Source organism: Macaca fascicularis, chromosome 6 (genome assembly GCF_037993035.2).
Source record: "Macaca fascicularis isolate 582-1 chromosome 6, T2T-MFA8v1.1".
Classification (NCBI taxonomy): domain Eukaryota; kingdom Metazoa; phylum Chordata; class Mammalia; order Primates; family Cercopithecidae; genus Macaca; species Macaca fascicularis.
Window position 1 is genome coordinate 17,925,588 of NC_088380.1, and position 24,115 is coordinate 17,949,702.

The window sequence follows — 24,115 nt, forward strand, 5'->3', positions numbered from 1 at the left end:
GATCAAGATCCAAAACTTATTGGCAGGCCATCAAAGTTCTGCTTGAACTAAAAGAGGAAAACCTGTTTTCTGAAATGTGAACTTTAATTACTTAAAATGGAGGCTTCTGAAAACAGTATTGTCTCACAGGGCAGGCTATAAACCTTGAAACAATGGAAGCCTCATGTTGTGTAAGAAAAGAGCCAAACAGCACTGTTCCTGTGTTTCCCCCGCCAGTGACAGGAGCGTCTGGGGTAGCAAGGGGACTGCCCAGGGCCTGGTGTTGGCATCGGAGGGTTCTTGAAATCGCTCACACTGCTCTTGCTTTTCCATACAGGCTGCTTATATCTTGCCTCCTCTGGCTAAACTATGGTACTAACAAGATGGCAGTTGGCTGAGGGGGAAATTCTGATAGGGAGAGTAAGCCTGGGTCATTCCAATTTATTTACGGCTCTGGTAGCAAAGAGAACTCAAAGGCAGTACATCTCTATAGCTGATGAGATTTCACTGGGGCCAACACCACCTGTTTTGTGCACGCTCACTTCTCCGTTAGACCTGGCTAGGTTTTCTGCCGTGCTTGTTTTTAGCTTTGTAACCAGCAGTAATCACACTGGTCTTTGGGATTTTCATGTTTCAGGTTTTACAGATGATACAAAAGCATTTGTTGATTCAAAGTCACTGCAAATGCTATGTATATGTATTTCTCAACATGCGGCCCCTGCACTACTTGTTTCGGTGTTACCTGGTCAACTTGGTAGAAAATAGATTCTTAGGACTCATGCTGAGCCCACTAATTAATCTCTCTGGAAAGAGATAACACTCCCCCCATCTGTATTTTTAACAAGCTTCTCAGATGATCCCGATATACATAAATTTCACTCCTACTATTAGACACATTATACAGAAATACTGGCAAACAAGAGGTTGAAGTGACTTTGTTTTGAGTCTACATCATGAGTAAGGGGCAGTTGGTATTGAATTCTAGTTTGTGTTTCATCCTCGAGTCTGGGGATGAAATGCATCATCTCTGGAATTCCACGGGTGGGGACAAATACCCTCCGTTATGTTTTTAAATGTCACAGCCCTCCGGGATTCACACCTTGGGTGTCGCCTTGTGGCTCAGTGCCTGTTTTCTTAGGTAGCTAAAAGGCTTGAATTTGAAGAAGGCAAAAGTGTGGAGCAGAAAGTGAGCATGGACAATTTGGGGTGAAGCATTTGCTTGAGAAATCTGGGGAGATTTGAATTTATAAGGAGGGGCCAGATGACAGATGTCATTGAAAGTCACACCATGCTGTTTGAACTCGACACGGCAGTAGAATCTGGAAATGGCACAGTGCATATGTAGTAGTCCATTTTCATGCTGCTGGTAAAGATATCAGAGACTGGGCAATTTACAAAACAAAGAGGTTTATTGGACTTATAGTTCCACATGGCTAGGGAGGCCTCACAATCATGGGGGAAGGTGAAAGGCAAGGAGGAGCAAGTCATATCTTACATGGATGGCGGCAGGCAGAAAGAGAACTTGTGCAGGGGAACTCCCATTTTTAAAACTATCAAATCTCGTGAGACTCATTCACCATCACAAGAACAGTGCAGAAAATACCTGCCCACATAATTTAATCACATCCCACTGGGTTCCTCCAGTACACATGGGAATTGTGGGAGTTACAATTCAAGATGAGATTTGGGTGGGGACACAGCCAAACCATATCAGCATACTATTCATCTTTGGATTGAATACATTCTTTTATTAATTTAGCAAACATTTACCAAACCCCTGTTAGTACTGAACATGACAAAGGAAAAAGCAGATTCTTTGTTTAGTGTGTCAAGGACATACATAAAGGATTTTAGGATGGTTTTCACTGAAAATCATTAAAATATGAAATAGCTTTAGGACTAAAAATACTACATTTGCTGTTGGTGCCAAAAAAAATTGATACATTAAAATGTCAATATGTAAGAATTTTAGGTGGTCATAAAACGTGTGAACCAGCCCTTTATTTTTGGAGACAGGAATTACAGGAAATAAATTGCAGTTATTTCTGGAGTAGGCAGGCCTCCCCTCTTCTCCCTAATCACCAGTCTGTCTTTGTTAGGTGGCCACATCGATCGAGCCTGTAATGGCTGCAAGCCCATCATGGTCTGTCTAGTCCATTAAGAAGCAGCAGAAATATCTCAACTGCTCTAAATGTTTTCCTTGTGCCTTATTTTGAGTTCTGTTTGGAGAATTCTAAGTTAGTTGTGGTGATATGATATATTGGTTTCCTGGTCTATTAAAGAGAGAAATGGAACAGAAATGATCTCTGCAGTTTGCATTTCCTGAGAAGGTTGTGGTTCACTTACTCTCTTTATTGACCAAAAGAGCAGGTGATTCATGTAAAATCATATGTTAGGCGGCAGTAACTGGGGCTTTTGAAAGGACCACCCTTTAAGTGCAAATAAATAACAATGTGAACACACAGCAGACTCTAAAAAGCATATTAGACTATTGATGAGAATGAATAAGGTATGTTTTGTGATAGTGTTTGCTACATGTGGCAGGATGTATTAAAAAAGAAGGAAAAACCCTCTGCATTAGTGTCTATGCAGTCAACCTTCCCTTTCAAGGAGAAGCTTAACTATTATCTGCCACCTCTATAGTAGCATTATCAAGTCAGGGTTTTATGGTTAAATCTTGTAGAATCAATTAGGAGATTCACCTTTAAAAATTGGTCTCTACAATATGCACATAGTAACAAAAGAAAAAAGATCTTGACAATATCATTGCAGTGATTTCTGCATTCTGGTCTTTAATTATGTGATGAGTTCCAGTGGCAGAGAGTTTGTGGTCATGGATGGTACCTGGAACTTGACCACGTCTCATTTAATGCAATGGAAATTTCCATTATTATTTGGCTTATTTATTTTTTTCTACTGCTAGTGAAAGGTAAGTTACATAACCCAACTTACAGTCATGGACTCTTTCATCTTACAAGTTTATAATTTGAAAAGTAGATGTTTCAGTCTGTAGTGAGTCTGTGATATTTATCAAGTACCCATTGTGCATTAACACCCATGAAGCAAAATCTTTGTTCTGAAGCCTCAGATTTATGTTGAATAAATATTGAAGAAACACCCTAGGTCAAGATTCAAGTGAAGTCAGGCAAGCCTATTTTACTGCTGGAACTTCGAACACAATACAACAATATAAAAGGGTTAAGCAGGCCTGGCTGGTCAGGTGGTTCACACCTGTAATCCCAGCACTTTGGGAGACCAGGGTGGGAGGATTGCTTGAGCTCAGGAGTTTGAGACCAGCCTGGGAAATATAGTGAGACCCCCATCTCTAAAAATTTTTTAAAAATCTATTTTATAAATAAAATTTAAAAGGCTTAGGCAATGATTATTTAGATAAATGACCAAAGATGGATGGTTTATCTAAAGACCAAGACCAGATTGCATAGTAAGGACAGAATAAGAAGTTCTTAAGAATTAAGGTTTGTTTTTTTACATTTATGTAGTGAATACGTATGTGGATGCTGACTGTGCATTTCCTTATCTCAGAAGCTCCTAAAACCATTTATAATGCAGCAAGCCTGTTGCTTTACTGTTGCATACCCGTTGTTTCACAATAAGGCCTCTCCAGGTTTAGTGGTCACTGTGGCAGTTCTTCAGCATTTTAGTTGTTGAAATGTCTCCCCTTTTCCCAGTACTTAAGAAATCCTAAGTGTTGTAATAGAGAGTACTAAGAAGGTAAGTGACTGCACAATGAAACGCTGTAAAGTAAAGGACTATTTCAAAGATACATGATCTAACGTTTACTATGTGGAGATTGTGTGGAGCCATTACTCTGGAATAATTCAGATTTAACCATATTCATGTAAAAGAGAGCATGTTGAGTTGGAATAACCATCAGATTTAGAATTTATCTCATTGGCTTCTCTCTTCCCCCATCTGCATAACAAAGTGTTTCACTTCAACAACCATCCGAACTTGCCTTTCTGAGCCTCCCAGAACTTTGCCCTGTCAAGATTCCTCGCTCAACTTTCCACTTTAGTTTTGATTTTTATCCTTTGTCTCATCCCATCTTCCCATAGATATTTTCAGTTCTTGCAAATCCTTGTAAACAAATAAAAGTCTTGCCAAAATGGCACATTTCTGCCATTAACCGCACTCTTTGGTATGGACCATTGTGGCTTTCTCTTCTGGCACCTTCTGTGCTCTGTGAGCCCTTTCAAAGAGGCAGGTGTCTTCACTCCTTTATCGAAGTGACTCTGAGGTCCGTTGTGGACAGCCCGTCACTGGATCAATTTGCACCATCTCTCTTCTCATCTTTCGTAACCTTTTTGTAGCAGCATGTGCCTCCTCCAAGCTGCTTTGTAAAATTTTCTCTTTTGATTTTTGAGAAATAATCTTTTCCTTTCTAACTCCTACAAGAGCTGTTTTTCTGCTTTCTGTCATCTAAGTAGAGATATTTTCCCTATGAGGCAATCTTTATAGATTTAGAGTCCATCTTTTCTTATTCCTAGTATATGAGAGTCCTCTCCTTCCTCTTAAATATCAATAGGGTTTTCTGATAATCTCAATTGGACATTTCCTCTTTGTTCCCTTTGACATAAACACTTTGCATTTCCGCATCCTCATCTGCAGAAAGCTTATTTGTTCTTCAGGGCAACTTATGATGGCTAAGAGACCTTAATGTTAATCTGGTTGAGTGAGCCAGAGTGCCTGTATTCACCTCACACCTTCACAAATAACTGGTTGGTTGATCCTGGGTAAGTTATGTACCTGCTATGTGTCTTAGTTTCTTCATGCTAAAGTGGGGATAGTAATAATTTCTCCCTGGTAAAACTGATGAGATAACTAATGAGTCGATAATGTGTAAAGATAAGTATCAAAACAGTCTTAATGCTGAGTGTATATGAATAAGTATTTTTTATATTTCTACTGTCTCAGACTCTACCTTCTTTATAAACCTTTCTGATCCTGATCTCAACTAATCGTCATCTCTTCCGGTGAAACCGTTGCTTTTCCTTCTCCTGATAGCGCCTGACTTACTCTCATTTATATTTTAATTGTCTTCATGTCTTCTCCCTCTTGCTAGAGTAGGCTCTTCACTCACTCATGTTCCCTGTCACGTCTTACACCTAGCGCAGAGTTCAAAAAAGATATTTTCTCACTAAGATCAAATCTATTTTATTTTATTTTTTTTTTTTTTGAGACGGAGTCTCGCTCTGTCGCTCAGGCTGGAGGGCAGTGGCGCGATCTCAGCTCACTGCAAGCTCCGCCTCCCGGGTTCACGCCATTCTCCTGCCTCAGCCTCCCGAGTAGCTGGGACTACAGGAGCCCGCCACCATGCCTGGCCAATTTTTTGTATTTTTAGTAGAAACGGGGTTTCACCATGTTAGCCAGAATGGTCTCGATCTCCTGACCTCGTGACCCGCCCGCCTCCGCCTCCCAAAGTGCTGGGATTACAGGCGTGAGTCCCAGCACCTGGCCCCGATCAAGTCTATTTTTCTAGACTAATTGAAATCACTCTGGATGCTGACTTCTACAAATTATACTGTGACAGAGTCTCATTGTGTATCTTTATGGGGTACAAAGTAGTAGTATATATTTTTTTTTAACATTTCTTTTCTTTCCTTTTTTAAAAGAGACAGGGTCTCACTATTTTGCCCAGGCTGGTCTCAAACTCCTGGGCTCAAGTGATCCTCTTGCCTTGGCCTCCCAAAGTCCTGGGATTACAGGCATGAGCCACTGCACCCCACCTGGTATTACAATTTTTGAATAAAATGTGGAAAGATAAAATTAAAGTAATGAACATCTCTCACCTCAGATGTTTATGCATTTTGGATTTTTCACGAAAGATCCCCAAAGACCCTGTGCTGGTGTGTGTGCAGGGCTAGACTGGGCTTCATGAAGAATAATGGAGGGGTTTCTTGTGATTCAGCTTCTTTTGTATCAGGGACTTTCTGATTTTGTAGATGGAACTCTTCTGAATCACCTCTTTGGGAAAATTTGGTTGTAAAAGTGTGAGTGTGTGTTTCTCTGCGTGTGTGTACTTTGTTCACTCAAGTTTGTTGCATATCTTTATCATACTTTTTTACACTGATGAACATTTTTATTGTAACAAGGTAATAAATTGTCTTGAATGTTTTCTCTCAATTTTTACTCATGATATTTCAAAGGTTTACCTAGAAACTTAGACATGGGTTGGCAGCTCTTAAGATAGTGTCCTCTCCCCAGAGGACATCTGCATCCTCTAAATGATGGGGATGTTATTAGAATTGCTAAGTATGAGCCTTGGCTGAATCAGACACTGACAACAATAATTTCAACAATGGAAATTGCCACCAGGCACTGAAGACTTGACAAGTCACTGCGACAGAGCACATACTGGTTGGAATACTAAAAATACACATGGGCTACATTACCTTTATTTCACTTTCCTCTTTTAGAATAAAAATTTCAACCTTTTAAAAGAAAAGGGCCAGTCATTTGTTGGAAATAGAAATTGCTGGACATAAATATTTTAGATTTCTTTCTTCTGATAGTATTGAAAATACTTTATATGTGTTGTGCTTTTTTATTCTTTGTAAATTATTTTCTTTATGTAAAAAAGAATTTTTTCCCTCTTATTCCAACATTTGCTTCAGGTAGGTTTGACCAATAACTTGCATTCTTTCCACTTGCATAATTATAAACCCAACTTGTTGGTGATGGATTTGCATGTAGATGCAACTCAGTTGTAAGTTTATGTGTTACTTAAAAAAAAAATTGTGAGTGAATTGTCTGGCATATAATCCTTGTTAACATTTGCAGCTCTGAATTAGTAGATGACAGTTGCTTGTCCAAGGGTACACAGTTAATATGCTGCAGCCACATATGGAACTTTGTCATGAAACTTTGATTCGTTCTCTGCATCTTTGTAAGCAGATATATTTTTTTCTGGTTATAAGAGGGAAACAGAATGAAAAGGAGATGACTTCTTGTCTTGATTGCATGATGAAGCTGCAATCAAACCAGAAATAACACTCCAGTCTCTGACACACATTGTTGCATATTTATGTTGGGTTTTGCTATAGACTTGGAGCCATCTTCTCCATTATCATCTGTCTGATCTCATCCTTAATAACCTTATTCCGCTGGTTCTAGATGAAATGGTAATAAATCCAAATTTGCATTTTCAAAGTAGAAAACTTTGTAGTGGATAGGACCTTTGTATGATTCAAACTGCCCTATATAGGAAGTGCTTAGATATTATAATAATCCAGGGAAAGAAGATATAAGTAGGAATGGCATGTAAAGTAGTGAACATAGTAACTTTCAGATCATATGGAGAAATTTGATGTCATTTTCTTATTTTATATAGCCGTTAATGTATGCTAATGATTCTTATTACATTACAGAACCATGTTGTTGTCCATTGACAGAGCAACGTAAATGTAAAAACGTGTTAATGAAAAATCAAATTGGAGATGTCGTGGAGTATGTGGTAATTATGGGAAGGACACAGTGCAGGTAACCCCCTTGGCCTGGGGGTGGATAACTCCTGGAAATTGTGTCATTGTGCAAGGTTGCATTTTCTGAAGAAGGGCAATGGTATATTGGGGACTTGCATTTTTCATCCAAAAACCCATTTAATGCAAAGACTTGGATAACATATTAAGTAATGGATATAACCAACAAAGTGCTACTGAAATGAAGTTTCAACAGTCCACAAATGGTGAGCATCTGCATATCAAACCTTCTAAAATTAAGTATGTAGGCTGAGATAAGCATTAGCATTTCATTACCAATAATTTTGCTTGCCATCAAAATGTAGAAGGACTCTTGAGAGCTATTTGGATGACCCTGGTCTCTAGAGGGCATCTTTTGGAAGCCTGATGCCATGTTATCACTTAGACGTGCCACAAAGCACTGAAATCCTCTTAAAGGTGGTAATGGTAACACTATTGTTTTTCCTACTTGATACTCCTTTTGAGCCAACATGTCTCCCTTTCTTGCTCTCCTATGTCCAAACAACCTATTTAATAAGTGTTCTATTTAAAAGACTAAAGAAAGGAAGTAATAAATGATAGCTCTCAGAAAGCTCACATTTCATTGGAAAGCTGTTAGAACAACTTCCAGCTCAAATGTTAATTAGATACCATTCTGATATATAGGGTTGTGCCTTTATGTGTCTTTAAATACTGCAGGTGTCTTGACCCAAACCCAAAGAATGCATAGGCAGCAGGACTGACCCATGTGTTTTCACTCGATACCAGCAAAGGGATTTGAGAACCCTTAGTCACTGCAAGGGGTAGAAGTGTCTTCTATTAAGGACATAGTAAGTCCTGCTGAAGACCTGGTCAGTTTAGTGACCCCACTTGCCACAGCAGTTGTGGGTCAAATTGGGTTCCTCTGGTAGCATCAGAGAGCAAGGGACACCACCCGCTTGGGATTCCCAATTCATACACCGTTGCTGTCACTTTGGGGCAGAATGGAGGTATGATTTAAATCCTTTGGTGTGGGAAATTTTCACTCTGGTGTGCCTCTGACAGTGTCCTGCTAGAGACGTTTAAGAAACAGTATATGTGGTTTCAATTTCCATAAGCTAAAAATGCAGAAAAAGATTATGTCTGGTGGAGGAGTAGATTTTCAGAAAAAGCAGTTTTAAGGAGGATGAAAAGAGAATTTATTCAAAATGAGAGGCGTTATCTCTGTTCCTCCCCACCTCTCCCTCCCTTGCTTGCTCTGTTTTGTCTCCCTCCCTCCTTATCTCATTTTCACTCTTGCTCTTGTTCATATAAGAGTAATGAATCTTCAGCTTGTTGTGTTTGAATTCACCGTGACCTCCTTGTTGATATTCCTACAGTTGGCATTAAAAACTATATCTGGGGCGGGGCATGGTGGCTCAGGCCTGTAATCCCAGCACTTTGGGTGTCTGAGGCAAGCGAATCACCTGAGGTCAGGAGTTTGAGACCAACTTGGCCAACATGGTGAAACCCCATCTCTACTAAAATACTAAAAATACAAAAATTAGCCAGGTGTGGTGGTGCACAGGTAATCCCAGCTACTCAGGAGGCTGAGGCACGAGAATCACTTGAACCGAGAGGTGCAAGTTGCAGTGAGCTGAGATCGCGCCACTGCACTCCAGCCTGGGTGACAACAGCGAGAGCCTGTCTTTTTAAAAAAAAAAAAAAAAAAAGGCTATATCTGACCTGGAACTCTTTCCCAATGCAGGAACTCCAAACATAATCTTTCAAAATGTTGCCTGTGGATAGCTCTGCAAAAATGGTGATATAGCCTGGTTTTGTAAGTGGTTGTATTGTGCTAGAAATTCGGGCCTGAGAACTTTTCGCACTTTGTTTTTCTCAACATTTCTACTTGACACTAACTGAATATCACATTAGTTTTTGAGAATTGTGATTAGCCCTTGTGAGACTGATTTAAACTGTATTTGAAAGGATAATTTAAAGTATCTGTAGGCTGATATTACTTAGCATCGCATAAAAGGAAAAGACGGTTTGGTTATTTTCAGGAAGCGTGCTTGCTCAAAGAGCTTGGGCACAGGACAGGTCTTGCAAGGCAGGACCACCAGTGGTTGGCAGATGACCCATCAAAGTAGGTAAAGGGGAAACAACAGAGTGTCTTCCACAACCAGGGCACTGTGAACTAGTTCTGCGTGAGCGAAGCTGATGAAATCTGACTTTTCTGACAGTTATGAGTCTATCTGAGAAGTCTTCAGTGAGCCATTCCATCCTGACTCATTCCTTACAGAGTTGACACATGATTCTGAAAATATTTTCTAAATATAATTAAAAACGTTAAAAAACATTCTATGCTTTAATAAATATTTGGATGTCATGTTACCATTTTTATTTGTATTTTTTTGCTATTTTTTTTTTTTTTGAGACGAAGTCTTGCTCTGTCGCCAGGCCCCAGGCTGGAGTGCAGTGGCACCATCTCAGCCCACTGAAATCTCTACCTCCCGGGTTCAAGCGATTCTCCTGCCTCAGCCTCCCAAATAGCTGGGATTATAAGCACATGCACTCTGCTCCTGGCTAATTTTTGTATTTTTAGTAGAGACAAGGTTTCGCCATGTTGGCCAGGCTTCTCTTGAACTCTTGACCTTGTGATCCTCCCGCCTTGGCCTCCCAAAGTGCTGGGATTGCAGGCATGAGCCACCGCTCCCAGCCCTTTTTTTTTTTTTGCTTTTTAAGATTATTTTTTTATTTCTAATTTTCAGCAAGCTTCACATATTGAAATGATGTATGAAGACATCTAATCATAGTAATAGCAGCTGGTTGTCAATTTAATCTTTAGGGTGTAAGATGATATGTTTTTATGATAGTGATTACCAGATACATTGAACTATTGATAATACCACTTTTTAAAAAATCTTGCATTGCATTTTATTTAGTGCCAGAAGCATTCATAAAATTATTTTTCCCCCTAGAAGGAGAATGCTCCTTAAGTATCTTCGTTTTACTGATTAGGACATTTGAGATCCCGACGGTAACCACTGAGTCTCATAGCAGTTTGTTGACAGTGGAGACCAACCCCCAGCACACCTACCATTTTTAGCACACTTCATACTGAGTGCTAGGTGGCTTGTTTTTGACAAAAGTCAAACAAATAAAATATTTCATCATTTATTTTTTTCTTATATGGCATTTTGCTATCTACTCTTCCACCTTTATTTTCTCAAACTGAAAGACTGAATTTTAATATGGTAGGCTGTGCTATTGGAGTGGTTTAAGGTAAGAAAAAAATGTAAGTGCGTATTAGGAAAGTTCTGGATGAGCTGGTCATGTCAGCAGCCAAATCATGGTTGTTTAGTGAAATTATTTACTATTAAGTGTGTACAGAGGGTATCCTATTATAGTTTGTAAGAACTGTAGTGGTTTAGTGAAATTCTTAGCTATTAAGCGTGTACAGAAGGGATTTGGACCCAGTGCATCCTGTGGATTCTGTGTACAAAATAAACACAGCAGAAGATTTGAATGGATAAGGAGTATCTTCTGTGTTCCCTGACAGGCTTCCTGGAGAAAAAGGAACAAGCAATTGGAAAACTTGGTAGAGGAGATTGTTTTTATTACAGAGTGTCTTCATTATGACATCAGATTTGAAATTATTTCTCACCTTTACTCTCCCAAAGAAATTTTCGTATTAAATTTAAGCTCTCAATAGTAAGAACGAATTCACTTTTTCTTTTTTTTTTGGTTTGCTATTATAGAAATGCATAGGACCACATTTTTTCCTCCTATGAAGTTGAACATTAATCTTATAAATAGGATTTTCTTCTGTAAAATAAGAAATACTTGTTAGCTCTAAGACTCAACAGAATTATTTTAATTTGCTTTGGAGGAAGAATTAAAACATTTTTTAGGCCATATGTTCGTTCTTTATTTTTATTTATTTTTTTAACCAGGTCCTCTGAAGAAACTAAAGTGTAGTTGTCTCTGAGGACAAAAACAAACAAACAAAAAAACTTCACCTTACCTTGCCTACCTAGCTATGAAGTTGCTCTTTTATGTGCCTTCCTAGGCATAAAGAAGTTAGAGAAACTCGTCTTTAGAAGTTTCACGAATGTTCATAAATGTACGCTTTCATTTATTAGGGAACAGGATTTGCTGCCAATAAGCAAAGAAAGATTTGTGTCAGGACTGAGTGTGTAGTCTAAGCTAACATCAGTTATAGGAAGTGAGGCTCAGAAGGTGATACGTATGTATTCCACAGATGCAAACGCTGTTTGAGTTTCCTGGCAGGTGCAGGCAAAAAAGGACCAGGCTGGTGTGATGGGTAATCACCTCCAACCCTCCCTCTGACCTTTCCAGGCCTCCCTCTGATTTTCCTGCTTTCCAGCCCAGGTTGCTCTGATCAACTCACGGTGCTCGAATAGCACATTCTCTTCTCTCTTCACCAAAAAAGCAGAACTTTAACACAGTTCTTCCAGAATATCTTGTTTCTAGCCAGATGAGATTAATTAGATGGAGGCTTGGTTTTATAAGGTGGAAGGGAATAAAACTAGTCACAAGATAGTTGTGGGGGATTTTAAAGATGTAAGTTAGTATCTTTATTAAGCTATTTGACATATGATAAAAGAACAATATTCTTCTGTTGGAAGTGGCAAAACAAAATGATATTTGACAATGTTAGCTTCTATCATCATGGTGTGTTCAGCTTATTAGCCAAGATAAGGTGCAGACCAGGTTTTTACCCTTTACATATGAAATTTGAGGCATTAAATGAGTAAAAGAATTGAGGTTCCTTTTCCATCTTGGTGATCAAAACACTTTTCTCTTGTTTCCTTGGACCAAGTGATGAAGAGGTGGTGAGGGGACAGCAAAAAATGGAATTACATTTCTTCTCTTTCTTTATTTTTGTTTTTTGAGACAAGAGTTTTGCTCTTGTTGCCCAGGCTGGAGTGCAATGGCCCAATCTCAGCTCACCGCCACCTCCACTTCCCAAGTTCAAGCGATTCTCCTGCCTCAGCCTCCCGAGTAGCTGGGGTTATAGGCATGTACTACCACACTTGGCTAATTTTGTATTTTTAGTAGAGACGGGGTTTCTCCATGTTGGTCAGGCTGGTCTCGAACTCCCAACCTTAGGTGATCCGTCCGCCTCGGCCTCCCAAAGTGCTGGGATTATAGGCGTGAGCAACCGCACCAGCCCCCTCTTCTGTTTCTCTGATCACTCCAATACTCGTTCTAACTGGGAGGAGTGGATATAACTAATCTGGTTTTTAATCTCTGTGTAGAAACTGATTTCTTGGTAGAATGGACTGTTAACATATTTAACAGGTAAAATATTAATCTTACGTAGGTAAAATATTCAAATCGAAGAAGTAGAGATTTTACCCTTACAGTATGGTGACAACAGATAACTGTAAAAACTTCTTTTTCAAATAGAACCAGCAGGGGCATGCATGGAACACACATACCAAACATCTTTCTGATAACATTAAACATTTTTAAAAGATGTTAAATGTTCTTTTCATTGTGGTGCTCCTGATTCTAGAACTTGGTGTGTGGAACCTGTGTTCTAACTATTCTGTTGGAGTTTACAAGCAAAGAATTACCTAAGAATTTTCAAATTAAATGATGGGGCAAGGAACTAACGTTTTTGCAGGCCCTGGAAATGTAAAATGTTGTATTCACATGGCCTTACATTAAATTCCCATGAAATTGACGTTTTAAAAAAAAATTATTTTAAAGGAAACGAAGGACAATGAGATTAAATAACTTGCCCAAGGATTCTGGGTGGGTGTGCTGTGGAGGTGGGATTTTTTTTTTTTTTTTTTTTTTTTTTTTTTTGAGACGGAGTGTCGCTCTGTCGCCCAGGCTGGAGTGCAGTGGCCGGATCTCAGCTCACTGCAAGCTCCGCCTCCCGGGTTTACGCCATTCTCCTGCGAGGTGGGATTTTTATACCCTGCCATGACCCAATGTCCAAAGTCTCCTTGAAATTCAGTTCTTGTCCAATATTTACCAGATTAAACTCAGTGGAATTCCTCTCTCTCCTACTGTTTATGGTTATTTTCTATGCCAATATTAATCGGTAAGCCTGTCATTTTGGCCCTTGTGGCATCGAGTTTTCTTTAAAGGACAGCTTTTTTGTTTGTTTGTTTTTGAGACAGAGTCTGACTCTGCTGCTCAGGCCAGAGCGCAGTGGCTGATCTCGGCTCACTGCAACCTCCGTCTCCCGGGTTCAAGCCTCCTGAGTAGCTGGGATGATAGGTGCGCACCACCACGCCTGGCTAATTTTTGTAATTTTTGTAGAGACGGGGTTTTGCTGTGTTGGCCACGATGGTCTTGAACCCCTGACCTCAAGTGGTCCACCCACTTTGGCCTCCTAAAGTGCTGGGATTACAGGTGTGAGCCACCACACCCAGTCTTTAAAGGACAGCTTCAGAATCTGCTTTTTTCTGAGACGTCATAACAGAGGTCAGTTTTAGTGTTTGGTTAATACATAAACACATAGAGCTGAGGTCAGTGCATTCAGCATTGGTCTGAATTTTGTTGCTGTGCTGCTCAGTTTCTAGTGAATTTACTAATTGTGGAGAAATGCAAAGTCAGTCTCGGCCCTTTCAGTAGAGCTTTGGTTTAGTGACTCTCAGCATGGATTACCTGTTGCCATATTTTTTTTAATTGCTTTATTTTAATCTTAGAAGTTCCAACGTCTAACTTTCTGTACCAAATGATTTCTTTCAAAATTAGAAGTAACAGAAATGAATGAAATCGCCTGGGCATGGTGGCTCACACCTGTAATCCCAGCACTTCGGGAGGGCAAGGTGGGTGGATCATCTGAGGTCAGGAGTTCAAGACCAGCCTGGCCAACATGGTGAAATCTCATCTATGCTAAAGATACAAAAATTAGCTGGGCGTTGTGGCAGACTCCTGTAATCTCAGCTACTCGGGAGGCTGAGGCAGGAGAATTGCTTGAACCTGGGGAGGCAGAGGTTGCAGTGAGCCCAGATTGTGCTGCTGCTGCACTCCGGCCTAGGTGACAGACCGAGACTCTGTCTAAAAGAAAAAAAAGAGAAAAGAAAGAAAGAAAGGAATGAAATAATTTAAACTGTGTGCTCATTGCTTTCTCTTGGTAAAAAGCTCCTCTGGCAAATAGGAAGATGAAATGTTGAGAGGCAGAGGATACTCGAAATACTAAATTTCTTCCTTATTCCCTCAACTTCTGAGCTACCCCAGGTGGCACCATCCTTGTAACCCAGGTGTGTAACATTACGGGACTGAGAGCTTTGCCCCATTGCCGGCTTCTCAGCGGAGTTCCTTCTACTGCTTCTCTGGTGCCTTCCTGCCTTACTGAATTTTGCTGGACTTGGCCTTTGCTTGTAGTACAGCTCCACGAACTCAGCTAGTAGGATTTCCTTATGAGTAAAAGAAGAAGGTGAATGAATAGCGTACTACTACATGGTGCTGTTGAGATTACATATTGTATGTAATATATTTGTGAGTAGGATTGTGCTTGAAACCTAGGAAACAGTTAATAGATGTTGTAGGCAAGGTCTTCACCCATATGGTCTTGGGAAATGATGAGATAATCCTGCCTTTTTAGGGTTCAGGTGGGTCCTATGAGCCTCCCTCTGATACCTCAATATAACCAGTAGAGGTAAATTAGCAAAATGCCAGGGGCGTTTGTTAACTTTATTTGAAAAACAAACTGGGGCCGGGCGCGGTGGCTCAAGCCTGTAATCCCAGCACTTTGGGAGGCCGAGGCAGGTGGATCACGAGGTCAGGAGATCGAGACTATCCTGGCTAACATGGTGAAACCCCGTCTCTACTAAAAATACAAAAAACTAGCCGGGCGTGGTGGCGGGCGCCTGTAGTCTCAGCTACTTGGGAGGCTGAGGCGGGAGAATGGCGTGAACCCGGGAGGCGGAGCTTGCAGTGAGCCGAGATCACACCACTGCACTCCAGCCTGGGAGACACAGCGAGACTCCGTCTCAAAAAAAAAAAAAAAAACAAAAAAAAAACAAAACAAAAAAAAAACTGGATTGAGACATATTTTCTAACTTATAACTTGATTATGTGTGTTCATTTTTGACCCAGAAACAAATCGCAGCTGGGCATAAAACAAAGACTAGAATGTGGCCTTAACTGTGTGTCAGAGAAGCCAATTTTAGTAACTCAGATTTTAGGTTTGTAACCCAACATGACTTTAAACCTCTGGGGATTGCTGTATAGAATTTCATGCTGTGGGTGTCGGAAAGCAGCACCCATATTATACAGTACCCCCTATGTTTGCACGTTATCTTAGCGTCTGTAATTTCTAAGTTGGTGTATTGGTTTCTATTACTGGATTGAGAGAAGATCCTAAAGGCAGACTTGTTAGGTTTCCTGTTTCTTATTTAGCTCAACCTAAGGGACCCAAATGTATCTTGAAATATCGGAGCTGAAATTATATTTGGTATAGGCCATTCGTGCATCTGACAAGAATTCCATGGAAGAGTTATAAACTACAGTTTAAAATACTGATCCAGTTTTTGTCTCTATATTTTCATGTACTGCTGTGTGATTGCTTAGAGGATGAAAGTATATTTAATTGTATTTTTCGCCACATATGTTTGTTTCTCCTTTTGAGGGAGAAATAATCAAAAGTTAAATCCAATGGAGCCTGTCTGAAGCAGGTTATGACTAATTGGCCCTCCCTTTTCTAAAAAGAAGGACATGTAAGAATCTTAGCTAACGTCATAAAGGCCTTTCTTGAGAATATGAATAGTATTTTAGTCAAATTTCAGTTTATTGCTTTTCTCTTTCCCCAACTACTGAAGTCATTCCAGATAAATTAGCATATAGAGTGGTGAGAAAAATTTTGACTGAAGAATCATTTTCTTCCACCCAAAACTCGACTTTTAATAAGATAAATGTAGGTTATTTCACTGTCATGAATCTTGATTCCAAGGAGGTAATAAATAAACAGCAAATCTTTCTCTTCTAAATGAGGGATGTCTACATTTGCAAAGCTGGCAAAGGAGTGTGTACAGTTCTGCCAGTGGACCTGACCTGGGCAAAACCAGGTGGTCCGCCCTGTCTTTCTAACCTCCCTTGGGGTCTAGGGTGAGGCTGACGCCTTCCCCTGGGCTTTTCTCAATTGTGGGACTAAGGAGGATAGTATAATGTGATTTCTGCCATGCTTCATCCAGGAAAAGCAACCAATTTCCTTTGCAAAAGCAACATTTCAGCGGGTTTTCACTGATGTGTGGTGACAGAAAAATGGACTTGAAGGAAAAAAAAAAGACACCAAGAGCCTGTTTAGCTATGGCCATGGTTCTGGAAGAAGAAATTTATTATTTATCTGGTTTAATGCTTGGTTTTCAGTGGAGAGAAATTCAAGATTCAAATACAAATAGGGTTTCTTGTGCCAGAATGAAAGCAGCAGCCTCAAGATGGTTGTTAATGACCATTGAACGTGCATTTATAGTTTGAATTCTAACCAGGAAATTGATAATGAAGAACAATTTTATGTTACTACGGAACTATTTTTTTTTTAAGCTGAAAATACCTTGAAATGAATTGATGTCAGACACAGCCAGCAGGAGACACTGGCATTTTCATAACTGCCCCTGCTTGGTAAGAAGATAGACTGAATCCTGTTTACTTTACGTGTTTGAAGATGTGTTTGCTGATACAAAACACACACATATGTAGCAGAGGAGATTGTAGTTTGAGATTATTTTCTAGAAATCTGTGATTTGTGCTTTATTACAGCTGTGCAGTTTCTCCAGCAAGCATTTTAAAATTGCGACGCCTTTCTGTAGCTCTAGCCTGGGTCTAAGATGGCTGCCCCTGCCATGCTGCACACGCCTGTTCCAGGCTTGGTGTTTGCATCAGACATGGGATGGCAGATGAGAAACAGATAGTGCTCCTCCTCTCAAGGGTTGACAAGCTTTGCCTCTAATCACTGATTCTTTGATCTCAGCTTATTATTCCCTCAACTGGCTATGGTTAGAAGCTCCACAACTGAGCTCCTTAATTTCTTGACATATTGTTTTAAAAACTCATTTAAAATTATGGCAGAACCCACTTAACTGAGCTCCTTAATGTTTTTGAGTTTTAATTTTTTTTACTTTCAATTGTGTAATAACAGTGTAATATAATAATTTAACTGATTACCCGGGCATGGTGGGTGTACCTGTGGGCCCAGCTGTGTGGGAGGCTGAGGCGGGAGGATCCCCTGAGCCCAGGAGGTGGAGGCTGCAGTGAGACGAGATCTCACCACGGCACTCCAGCCTGGGTAACACAGCGAGACCCTGTCTCAAAAGTAAATACATGAATAAATTGAATTTAACTGTGCGTAACTGCAGTTTACCATGCCACCTCTTTGGGGTGTGCAGTGCAGCAGGCCCAGAACCCCATGCTTTGCAAAATGCAGCTTTTTGTGGTCCCCACACTTGTGTAGTAACCCCCGTTTTGTTTTGTTTTGTGTTTGCTTCCAGAACTCCAAGATGGGAGGCAAGCTCAGCAAGAAGAAGAAGGGCTACAATGTGAACGACGAGAAAGCCAAGGACAAAGACAAGAAGGCTGAGGGCGCAGCGACGGAAGAGGAGGGAACCCCGAAGGAGAGCGAGCCCCAGGCGGCCGCGGAGCCCGCCGAGGCCAAGGAGGGCAAGGAGAAGCCCGACCAGGACGCCGAGGGCAAGGCCGAGGAGAAGGAGGGCGAGAAGGACGCGGCGGCCGCCAAGGAGGAGGCCCCGAAGGCGGAGCCCGAGAAGACGGAGGGCGCGGCGGAGGCCAAGGCTGAGCCCCCGAAGGCGCCCGAGCAGGAGCAGGCGGCCCCCGGCCCCGCTGCGGGCGGCGAGGCCCCCAAAGCTGCCGAGGCCGCCGCGGCCCCGGCCGAGAGCGCGGCCCCTGCTGCCGGGGAGGAGCCCAGCAAGGAGGAAGGGGAACCCAAAAAGACTGAGGCGCCCGCAGCTCCTGCCGCCCAGGAGACCAAAAGTGACGGGGCCCCCGCTTCAGACTCAAAACCCGGCAGCTCGGAGGCTGCCCCCTCTTCCAAGGAGACCCCCGCAGCCACGGAAGCGCCTAGTTCCACACCCAAGGCCCAGGCCCCCGCAGCCTCCGCAGAAGAGCCCAAGCCGGTGGAGGCCCCGGCAGCTAATTCCGATCAAACCGTAGCCGTGAAAGAGTGACAAGGACAGCCTATAGGAAAAATAATACCACTTAAAACAATCTCCTCTCTCTCTCTCTCTCACTATCTCTCTCTCTATCTCCTCTCTCTCTCTCGCCTCTCCTATCTCTCCTCTCTCTCTCTCCTATACTAACTTGTTTCAAATTGGAAGTAATGGTATGTATTGCCCAAGGAAAAATAAAGGATGTTGTCCCATCAAGGGAGGGAGGGGGTGGGAGAATCCAAATAGTATTTTTGTGGGGAAATATCTAATATACCTTCAGTCAACTTTACCAAGAAGTCCTGGATTTCCAAGATCGCGTCTGAAAGTGCAGTACATCGTTTGTACCTGAAACTGCCGCCACATGCACTCCTCCACCGCTGAGAGTTGAATAGCTTTTCTTCTGCAATGGGAGTTGGGAGTGATGCGTTTGATTCTGCCCACAGGGCCTGTGCCAAGGCAATCAGATCTTTATGAGAGCAGTATTTTCTGTGTTTTCTTTTTAATTTACAGCCTTTCTTATTTTGATATTTTTTTAATGTTGTGGATGAATGCCAGCTTTCAGACAGAGCCCACTTAGCTTGTCCACATGGATCTCAATGCCAATCCTCCATTCTTCCTCTCCAGATATTTTTGGGAGTGACAAACATTCTCTCATCCTACTTAGCCTACCTAGATTTCTCATGACGAGTTAATGCATGTCCGTGGTTGGGTGCACCTGTAGTTCTGTTTATTGGTCAGTGGAAATGAAAAAAAAAAAAAAAAAAAAAGTCTGCGTTCATTGCAGTTCCAGTTTCTCTTCCATTCTGTGTCACAGACACCAACACACCACTCATTGGAAAATGGAAAAAAAAAAACAAATAAAAAAACAAAAAAATGTACAATGGATGCATTGAAATTATATGTAATTGTATAAATGGTGCAACAGTAATAAAGTTAAACAATTAAAAAGAAGTAATAAAGACTATTGGGTGTTTTGTTTGTTTGTTTTACTTCTCTAGTGCCTCTCAATACCTACTTTATCAGAGAACAGAGCACTGTATTGGCCATTTTTCTGAATATATTTGGATAGAAGCAAAAAACAGACCGGTCACGGTGGATCACACCTGTAATCCCAGCACTTTTGGGAGGCCGAGGTGGGTGGATGGCTTGAGCCCAAGAGTTGAGGACCAGCCTGAGTAAGATAGTGAGACCCCACCTCTATTAAAAAAAAAAATGTGAACATTATTTGTTGAAAAAACTAGCTAAGGCAATGTCAGTAAACTATCTCAGAAGAAGTTAAACTGAAAACTTACTGTGTCTGCATATGGACCCTCTAAAAATGTGACTAATCAACTTAAGAAGAAGAAAGATTTTGAATAAAATACATTAAAAGACAATAGATTTGATCTTGAAGGCTAGGAAAAAATGAATGACAGGTTCTTATAGAAACCTCTGTTTGTAAATTGTGGCACCACTAATGGTTATTCTGTTCTATCCCATCCCCTACTTTCATTTTTATCATATTCATGGTAGAGCCAGGAAAGGCGACCTGAGGATTGTGCCATGAGACAGCAGTGTTGCGGAAGCAAGCGTGGTACTGGCCTTTATGGTGACCGAATTTCGGTCCTGATTTTGCCACTGGTGACTTGTTTGGCTTTTAAGTCACTTCCAACCTTCCCAGACCCTCCTTGTGTTACCTACAAAAGGGTGTGGTTTTTATGATCTCATGGTCCCGTTTAATGGTTTGGGTACACACCCGGGACAATTTAATGTCATGATGCTATGATGCATCATGGGATGTCTCATGTCTTGATTCTCCAAAGCTCACAGAGTAATGAGTAACAATTTCATAGTTTAGAAAGCTCCGACACAGGAAATGTCCTGTGGAATGTGGGAAGGCCAGTGCAATGGAATTGATTCTCAAAGGGACATTAATGACACAATGGATTCAGACAAACCTGGTTCTATTCTTATGGGTTACATTACACATGGTTAAATAAAAAAGGAAAAAAAAAAATCTTTGAGTATTTTGGGAGTAACCTATAGTCTGGCTCTCACCTCACTGGGAAAGAAAAAGTGGCGAAAGTGAGTATTATGTAAATATTATACCCGTTGGGTTCAACTGGTATTTATGATCACTTTTTGGCACTTTGGGTTCTTGTTTCTACAGTGAGATAAATTTGAATTCTTAATGCTTGAAAGCACAGCATACAAGAAATCTGTAAACACAGTAACCACCAGGCAACTGTTTTACATAAGAAAAAAGAAGGGGAATGTCCAGGGTATTACCCGTGTGTCCTCGCATATACAAAATAGCTTGGGGGGCCGGATGATGGTGATGGAGTGGTAAAATATTCAGTGAACCATGGGGGACATTTATATAGTTACTGATTAAATGCCATGCATTTGTTGCAGAAAAATGTGCTTGGTGGAAGTAATATTTTATATATTCACTGTCTTCCCCACTTCCCCTTCTAAAAAAAAAAAAAGCTAAGCTTTTTGGTGATTAGAACAATCAAATCAGCCTCCCAGTTTAGCATTTATTACTATAAATTGCTATTTTTTGAATAAATGAAACAGACATTTTTCTGAATGTATTTGGAGTTGCAGAGTAGAATAATTAAAATCTGAGCTATATATATTTATTTTTCTTTTTTCTAACTCCATTAGGTGTTGAAGCAATTAATTAAAAAGTGTTAGAAATGTAATCACCAAAATGTTTAAATCAGAATTTTAACCCGGCCATGGTTCATGACACTGAATTTTACCATACTGAAGAAAAAAACTTGAGCTGTAGTTTGAAGTTATATATGCAGCAGAAAATGTAGTACATGTGGGAGTAATTGGCTCAGCCAGGAAGGGAACAATGTCAGGCACCATGTTAATTTGGATTAACCTAGATTGTTCTCGCCTCATGAATGATTTAAGAGAAGGGACCGCACAGGCTGTGCTGAACAGGCAAGTCAGAACCATCGGGGACATTACCACATATTTGCTTCACTAACTCAGGGATGTCCCTCTCCTCTATGAAGAATGAAGGGTTCCAAGGGTCTAACGTTCATTTATGGGTGCCTTTGTGCATACTGCAAGGAGGAAACTATGAGGAATCCACAGGAACTTGTACAGGGATGCCTGGTTTGTCCCTCCACTTTGAAGATCCTTTTCGGTAGCTGATGCTGCCTCTGCATGATGGGAATAGACTCTGGTCCCCAAGAGCTGGCACGTGCCATGCATCCCAGGGTGGCCCTTCCTGGCCTCAACCCTGAGAGAAGGCCATCTTCAGCCTGTTCCTGGCCATATGGAGGCAGAGGCGACCTTGGCACTCCAGGAACATCATTCCCCATTCTTGGAGAATCTCCCTTCTGGAATCAAGATGTAGGTCTAGTGGACAGTAAGGACTTGGTTGTCAACTACTTGTGCTGACAAAACCTAGACATACTTTAGCTGGGTAACTTCTTTACCCAAGTTGGGTAAATTATTAGGTACCAGCATAGCTAAGGGTACTTACTGAATTGCTAACAGGAAGTTTGTTTCCATAAAGCATCCTGGGACTTTAATTTTCCTTGAATGAATGGTATACCATCATGGTGTGACGAAACACAGTATCTTCATTGAAACACACATACTAGTTAGTGTCCATGATCAGAGCTAACTGTAGGACATCAATCTTAAGTGATTCTTTCATAGATAGAAGGCTTATACACATCCAACAAATTTTAGTCAGGTTTCATCTATGAAAAAAACTTATTTATGAAATTTCCTATTTTGGTGTTTTCCAGTTTCTCGTCTCAAGATTGATGGGATTAATCTCCATCCTTTTGATTTCTATTCTGCTATTTGGGAAAGTAACTGGAGTTATTTTGAGCTTTGTCTTAGCTCATTTGCATAGTAATGAAAACTGGATGCTCAGGAGGTAATCTTAAAAATGTACCAAATGGCAGTACCGCTAGTAGTTGTGAGATTAATCAGGTGAGCTTTTACATTTATCCTCATAAAAAGAGGCACAATTTGCTTGATTTGTAACTGACACTGATTTGGCTTACTAAGTAGTTAATATTTTAAATATTTAGCTCAGAGAGTGCTATTTGGCCAGAGTGCCATGTATTTTCTCAATGCTATCTCCTCACAGAAAAATTAAAAGGGCAAGGTAGGGAGTTTTTCATGAAGTTATATTTCTTTGATTTTTTATAAATGCTATCTCTTACCACGATCCTATATGCTTTCTACTGTTTTTGTTTGTTTGTTTAATTTTTTTTAGAGAGTCTCACTCTGTCACTCAGGCTAGAGTGAAGTGGTGCAGTCATAGTTCACTGCAGCCTCAAACTCCTGGACCCAAGCGATCCTCTTGCCTTAGCCTTCTGAGTAGCTAGGACTGCAAGCAAGTACCAACAGGCCCAGCTAATTTTTTTTTTTTTAAAGAAACTGGGGTCTTGCTATGTTGTCCAGGCTGGTCTCCAACTCCTGGGCTCAAGTGATCCTTCCCAAAGTGTTGTAATTACAGGCCTGAGCCAACATGCCCAGCCTCAACCTTTTTAACGACAAGATTTATTAGTAGTGTATAAAATCTCAAAGTCTGGGGAATCACTGATTTGGTACATTTCTCTAAGTTTTGCTCAGTCTTCATTTTATTAAAAGCATTATTCATTCTGAAGCTGTATGCTTTCATTCACATACATATTTAAGGAAATTCCTGAGGGAAATAACGTTGAAAAAGAACTACGATCATAAAAAAAAAAACAAAAAAAACTCAGTGCAACTGTACACACTGAAATAAATAAACCAAGCAAAAATCTCATGTCTATCTCATCTCTTTTTATTATTTTTTAAATTTTTATTTATGTATTTAAGATGGAATCTCACTCTTTCACCCAGGTTGGAGAGCAGTGGCAAAATCTTGGCACATTGCAACCTCCTCCCAGGCTCTTGTGATCCTCCAATTACTCAGCCTCCAGAGTAACTGGGACTACAGGTGCACGCCAACACTCCTGTCTAATTTTGTGTATAATATTTTTCGTAGAGACAGGTCTTTGCCATGTTGCTCAGGCTGATCTCAAACTTCTAAGCTCAGGTGCTCTGCCCACCTTGGCCTCCCAAAGTGTTGGCATTATAGGGATGAGTCACCACACCCGGCCCTATCTCTTTATCTCATGTGAACTTGGTTTTCATTTTTTCCTAAGGTCCATATGTCACATTTATTTTTCATTTTGTTGTCTTTGAAGATAATTTTATATTTTCCCTGAGTTTCCCTCTGGGTCCAGAAAAATTTGTTATTAATATCATTCATAACAAATTTTATGTTATATAATGATAATTATAATAAATAATTATCATTCATTTATAATTTAATGGCTTTGTATAATTTTATTGCAACTCCTTGAGGTCAATGTGTTCAAATGTTAAATGAAAAAATGATGGGTTAATAAGCACTTATTTAGAATCATTTAGAGAACACATGTACTTGCTTTGTTTTGTTTTGTTTTCGTTTTTATTGCTTATATAGTCCAGGATTTAAGAGACTAAAACGGTCTCAATAAAAATGTTGTCTTGGGAATTCTCATCTTAAATATA

At 40.5% G+C, this 24,115-nt stretch overlaps 1 protein-coding gene across 1 annotated transcript in view; it reads left to right on the top strand.

Moving 5' to 3' along the window:
- Positions 1–19,527, top strand: part of BASP1 (brain abundant membrane attached signal protein 1) — a 60,109-nt gene extending 40,582 nt beyond the window's left edge. Inside the window, exon 2 of the mRNA XM_005556616.4 lies at positions 17,894–19,527. Coding sequence (XP_005556673.3) covers positions 17,903–18,586 — 684 coding nt within the window. The 5' untranslated portion in view covers positions 17,894–17,902 and the 3' untranslated portion in view covers positions 18,587–19,527. The remainder of the gene's footprint in view (positions 1–17,893) is intronic.
- The last annotated feature ends 4,588 nt before the right edge of the window (positions 19,528–24,115 follow it).